General features: G+C 38.0%; 1 protein-coding gene across 1 annotated transcript; it reads right to left on the bottom strand.

The window, feature by feature from the left end:
* Positions 1–566: 566 nt before the first annotated feature.
* LOC306831042 (ATP-sensitive inward rectifier potassium channel 1-like) lies at positions 567–5,597 on the bottom strand. The gene is made up of 2 exons (XM_079354899.1): positions 5,484–5,597; positions 567–2,431 (listed from the first exon to the last, which is right to left on the bottom strand). Exon 2 carries the CDS (start codon positions 2,419–2,421, stop codon positions 1,300–1,302), a length of 1,122 nt encoding a protein of 373 aa, XP_079211025.1. The 5' UTR covers positions 2,422–2,431; positions 5,484–5,597; the 3' UTR covers positions 567–1,299.
* Between the last annotated feature and the right edge of the window lie 945 nt (positions 5,598–6,542).

Here is a 6,542-nt window from a genome sequence, read left to right as displayed (position 1 = left end):
GATGAACTTTGTTTACTTTCATTCAAGTCCTTTAAGCTGGAAGCAAAGACATTTTGGGTGAAAGAGCGTTCGGTACAGATGTGCATCAAATTATAAGTCTTATAAGTCTTGTGAAGCTTCATACGCTTACAAAATATGCTGTACTTCTTTCAGTGGAGAATTTTGGGTTCATGTTCAGATCCTGCAGGCAAAACAATAAGCAGCAGGCAGCCTCTCTTATCTCATAAACACTTACACTCTGGTGTGTTTAGATCCTTATTTGCTGTCACAACTTCCCTTTGTTTATGGACGTAAAGCTCAGATTGAGAATGGTACCTGGCATTATGTTACCATGATAGCCCTTATTTGACACATACTCTTATTTGTCTCTTTGTTTTCAATCAGACAGAAGCAGGATAAAATGACAAAACACGTTAAACATTTTTCTTCAAAGATATTCTTGATTTTATTATATTTCACCCATGAGAACAGATTTAAAAAACAGTCTGAAAACATTTCTGATTTTTAAACCATACACAGGGGTTTATTAAGTAATATATTAAACGTTTATTGGAATGTTTGTTCCATTTCAATGTCTTCACTGAAGAAGAAATTCCCATAGTATGATCATCCATACTTTGAAAAGTGTGCCCAAGAGCCCAACCCTCGTCTAGTGCCTCAATGTCTGAATAGTAAAGCATACTTAAATGGTTCAAGTTCAGGTATCCCCTGGAGTACAGCAGCTTTGTAAGTATTAATAAAATCACAAGATCTGTTCACAATAATGACAACAGCATGGCTCCAAACACTGGTCTTTCAAGTGACTTCATAATATACACAGTATAAAACATTTGCTTTGTCCTTTTGGTTGTTTTTGTGCCTCTCAATTGCCAGGTAGTCAACTATGACAGAACAGAGGTCAATTATAACAACTCATTTTGATTAACAAGCTATTTGAAAAACTGTCTTTTTCTGTTCTTGATTTGTAGCCTAACCACCTTGCATGACCTGGACTCTCTTTTGAAAACAGGTTTTTGGTCAGCACACAGTGACAGGTGTGGTTTGACATACAAATAGTCCACAATAACTCCACAGTCCTGCCCCACAGACATCTTTGTTATCTATGGTAAACACAATAGAATGACAAATAAGTAGGATTTTAGGTATTTAAATGCTTAACAATGTGCTGTCTGTGATTAGGTAATCCCAGCTGCCCCCAGCTTCTGTTAGTCCTTTGGAGTCTCGAGGAGTTGTTCAATGAGAAGGTGAAGGCCTCTTACAGTCTCCGTTTCTACTGTTCATTAACGGATATGCTTCTCTTCACATCTTTGTGACATTAGTGGGATCATTGATATCAATCACCTCAAAGCCCGGGTTGTCATGTCCATCTCTGGAGTGATGATGATGACCCTTGATATTGTGAAAACAGTAGGGACAGTGTGCAGTTGCCACTGGCACCACCTTGGAGAAGTTGGAGAAATCAACTCTGTACTTGCCCTCCTTGCTTCTGGAGATGATGGGCAGGAAGTTGTAGCCCCACATGATTTCTTGAGGAATAAAGGAGGTCCGGACTTGGCAGGAGGAGCTGGTTGACTCTGCAGTGCCATCTAAGAAGACGACAAGCTCAAATTCTTGTTTGTTTAGCGTGTCCACTGCCATTTCAAAGAAGGGGCTGCTCTTGTCGATGACATGGTAGAGCGTTAGAGGACATATGAAGAAGAGATTGTCTTTCCCAGCGTCCATCATAAAGTCAATGTTTACCTGGTCCATGATGATTGTCTCCCCATCTGGTGTTATTGTTGTTCTCAACAGTTTGCCATAGATTTGGCTTCCAATCATCAGGGTCTTGCGCAGGTTAGCAACTCTTATTGACAGGCATAGAGTACCGTTTTTTGGGCTAATGACTGCCATATCACTAAATGTGATGGTCTTGGCTCTCTTTTTGGGTGAAGAGATTTTGGACAGGATGACTCCACACATGAAACAGTTGATAATTGCACCAATTAGAGACTGGATGATTAGGAGGGCAACAGCACCTGGGCAGAGAGGGGTTAGCGCTCGGCCACCATAACCAATTGTTGTTTGGGTTTCAAGGGAGTAGAGAAACGCTGTGGTGAGTCCAACAACATTATCAACACATGGAGTGTGGTCAACTGGAGGGTTTTGCCACGTCAGGTCTCCATTACTGCGAGCGATCCAGTACCACAAGAGGCCAAAAATGAACCAGCTCAGGGTAAAAGAGGCGATGAAGAGGAAGAGGACAAAACGCCACCGGATCTCCACAAAGGTGGTCCAGAAGTCTGCCAGGAAGGCACAGTGTTTGCTGTACTTGAAGTTTCCGTATTCAATGTTGCAGCGACCATCTTTACTCACTAGTCTGGTTCTGCGACTTTTCCGCTCCACCATATAGTCCTGGATACGTTTGTTAAGATATCCAAACATTTTGTATGACCTAGAAGACATTGAAACGCAAAAAATATAAATATGTGTAAAGAAACAGCAACTTAATACAGAGTACAAAATCATTTTCCTGCAATCAAGAGAGCAGTCACTTTTGCATTCATTAAAAAAAATGCGAAGCCGACTAACTGCAAACTTTTAGAAAATATTCAATGTAAACTGTACATTTTGTATGAAACAATAAAACTTTTAGTTGATCTGTCCTTGAAAAAAAAAAAAAAAAAATTTATCTGTGACCTATTTTACCTTTTGCAGCCCAAAAAATGCCAAACATGTTTATGTGATTAGGCCCAAATTCTTTAAAATAAGTATTTTAATGCAAACAATAAGTTGACCAAACTTTAAATACACTTCCGAGTAATCGACCCCCTCAGCTGTCAACAGGAACTCTCAAACTAACAATAATCCTTAAATACAAAAATTCCATTTTTTAAAACTGCCAAATGTCAAAATGACCTCACTTCACGTGCATAGAGATTTTTAGGAGAACGAGCAAGAACAAATTGTTTCAAGACAAATAATGCAATACAGAGTTAGGTGTGTTTGTGTGGGATTTAAATCTAGACTGAGGTAACTCTCATTAAGTCAGGTTAATAAAATCAAACAAAATCAAGAGTTTTAGTATCAGTGAAAGCAAATTTTAGTATTAAGGCCCAATGTTCTTGAGTAGATTTATTGCGAGTCTGAGCACTGACCTTGGATCAAGGAACTTGTTGTATCTGTAGGAGTTCCTTTCATTATTCGTTCTGCTACAAATTCTTTATTCCTGTTTTTCCCATAGCCAAATATCAGTTCAGACTCTTCATACCTAGTCTTAAATGTTCCAAGCCGCTCTGGCTGCTGTTTTAAAGCTCCTCGGCTATATCATTAGTATGCAACACTCTGGTAGAGAATGAAATTATTGAGGAACAAAGTCTCCACTCAACTGCAACACGAAAGTTCTCCAAATGAACTACGTACCAGTAAATTGTTTTCAACTTGATCCCATGCAAGTGTCTCAATACAAGAAGTGTTGTTTGCTTGGTTTTAATGCTGCAAAAATAAACATTGCATTTAAAGAAACTGGACAAAACCAGCCAAAAAGACCAGTTACTCACAATAATAACAATCTTAGACTGTATTAAAGCACTGACTTCTCATAAGTCTGTCACTTGATGGATGGTAACTGGCAGCATTGGCTGTACAGAGGTTTCCAAATAAGTATTGCCTATGTGCTTGCCAAGTCATGCAAACTACCCATTTGGCTCATTGCGTGCTTGTTAGTGAGTGTAAAGCAGTACAAAACGATCAGAGCAGTGACTTTATGTTTTTGTTTTCAACCCTCAAAGCTCACATCCAGTTATTTTGGCAGAAGCAATCTGATAATCACACTGTGTGGCTTGTTTGCAGGCTTAAAATCTTTCATAGGTAAACCTAGTCCTTCCATACCTTATCATTATGTCACAATTTTTCCATACAGTAACAAGATACGTACTGGAATAATTTCAGGTATTAGGTATACTAATGTTATGTATGACAAGTTACCCTAAACTGTTGCTAAGCATTAAACAACTAGTGCTTCTATAAAAGTAAAAGCCCATATTCTGAAGAGTATCCACAAAAGAGTGGACACTGCATTAAATCTAAAAGAGCAGGGCTGTGAGGATTAAGTCACTGCATGTCGATTTTAAAACGAGACTGATCTTGTAAAGATCAGGCGATTGTAATGTAAATGCAAAGGCTCAAAATGGCAAGTTCTTAAAAAAAAAGAAAGAAAACAACAACGGTTCTCTTGTGACTCTTGTTGACACAGACCTTTTGAGTAAGCCTTCATTGCTGGTCATCGCTTGTGAGTATTATGCATTTTTTGTTGACGTTTTTGTCAAGCTTTTCTGACAAGAAAAGAAAACATCCATCCCCAACTGTCCTGAAGTTACAGAGATAAAAAAAACCAAGCATACTTCATGGAAACCACAGCACACAAATCACAGCCGCATCAATTCCATGTAATGTCCAAATATTGGCGTGTTGGCATCTTCTACTGTGTCTGTTATTTAAAGTCTTAATGGACAGGGCCAGGACCCTGAATTTTCTCATACAGGGTTAGATCTTAAACTCATGGTGAAACTGTGGTTGGATCAGACACAATTTTCAATTTTCTGTTATCATGCATGACAATAGTCTGCTCATAGATCATTTCCAGGGATGGTTATTATTTAAAACTCCCATGATTGTTATAGCCTTCTGTACAAGGCAAGTTATCTTCAATAAACAGACAATTGACCTTACCAAGCTACTTTGTTGTATATTATATTACACTCAAAACTATATCATAAAATAGTAACATAAACTTCCTCTGAACTCCATTGACCATAAGTCTAAATACATGTCTGGTGCAGTATTCTCCAAGTCATCGGAAAAAATCTCAAGTTCATAGCTCGGATGCTTTTCTGTGGATCTGTTGGGTATAAACAGTCTTACTGCAGAATTATTTAAAAATTTAAATCTCAGCTCCATTTTCTTCCATTTAATTTCCCATTAAGTAGAAGCAACTGCAATATGTACTGTCAGCGGCATCTGGTTAATCTATAATCAGGAAGGTGATCAACAATTGATTGCATTAACATTATCATCTCAACTTTCTACTTTCTTCACTTACATTTGCAGCTATTCCAGTTATTCTGTAAATTTACATCATATTTTGCATCATTAAGTTGCTTGATAATGTTAATTCATGTCAGCTACAGCAGGGTTTAGTCTTACTTTGAATGGTAATAATAAAGAAATAATTAATCATCAATCTTATTGCTTGATTTTAGTAAAGGTTTGTTTATGTCGAGAGGAAATAAAAAAAAGATACATGGCATTTATCAGAGATTTTTTTTTTTTTTTAGCTCCTCTGTGTTTTTAACATTTGTATATTAGTCTCTGAAAATTCAAATTATTTTTTCTATCTGAACTGTTCACACCAAACTGTAACCTAATATGTCCATGCTAATGTTAATGTGTCAAATCTGACAATGACATGCATATAAGAAAGTTAACTGTCCTTTTTCCAAACTCACCTGTTATATGTGAAGTCCAAGTAGAGTGCAGGTCCAGAGGTAAAATAATGACAAATTCCTGCTTGGCCTTCTGTAACCTACTTGTTCACAATTCAATGAGACAGTAGGTGTGTCCTCCTATGTGTCTGCTTGCCAACACCTGTGTGCATTTATGTGGTCCCTTTTGAGTGTGCTGGAATCAGCCAGGTGATGTTTACGCCCACAGACACATCAAGTAGCCTTCCGCCCCCAAACAAACTCACACACACGCACACGTACCCTCCCCCCGGCTCGAAAAAGCTGTTTACCCCACACATGCCTGGCACCAAGGGCCAAGCTGACCTCTATCAACCACAATCCCAGTCCGCCTCAGTCTATGAAATGCTCCTTATGATATAGTAGTTGTTTCTCTCAGTTTGTGATTTATAAATCAAAGGTTTTTCACACTTGCTTGGACCCTAAAAAATGCTACTGACTGTTTACAATATAAAAGCAACATTTGTATGTGCTGTTTCTGTGTGTTGTTCTGGTTCTCTGTATTTCAATGACAAACAGGCATTATTTACTGTAGACACATGCAACCCATTTTATTAGCATGATGAACACCTGGGGCAGTTATAGTTTTTCTGTACTTGTTGCGCAGTGTTTAACAAAGAAATGAAAAACCAAGAGATATGCAAAGGAAAATATTGAAATATCAGGAAAAAGTACTGATACTTCCACAGCTCTTCCTCACTGATATGAAATATTTTGATTATCATGTAATCACTGATTTAGTCCTACTCCATATTTTAATGACTGTAGGATATTCCTAAAGTTTTTTGTGCTATTTATAACACCCTGTTTTAACACATATGTTCTTACATTATTATGTCACTATGAACCAATCATCAGAGCTTCACAGCTCTCTTCCTCCAATAAACAGCTACAAAGGGGTGTAATGTGAAAAGATATGGAGGCCACAGAGCATAAAAGGGTGATGGAGTGAGTCAAGAGAAGCTGCATAGATGAAAAGAAGATGCTCCAGATATGGATACATCGCTCTCTGGGGTCAGCCATGAACCAGATGAGTTCAGGAGC

Source organism: Symphodus melops (genome assembly GCF_947650265.1).
Source record: "Symphodus melops genome assembly, chromosome: 10".
NCBI classification, from domain to species: domain Eukaryota; kingdom Metazoa; phylum Chordata; class Actinopteri; order Labriformes; family Labridae; genus Symphodus; species Symphodus melops.
The sequence above is the reverse complement of the archived record's forward strand: the minus strand, read 5'-3'. Positions and strand labels throughout refer to the sequence as shown.

Bases quoted from the DNA above. Each gene is read 5' to 3' on its own strand.
- LOC306831042 (XM_079354899.1), bottom strand. From the start codon at position 2,421: ATGTTTGGATATCTTAACAAACGTATCCAGGACTATATGGTGGAGCGG.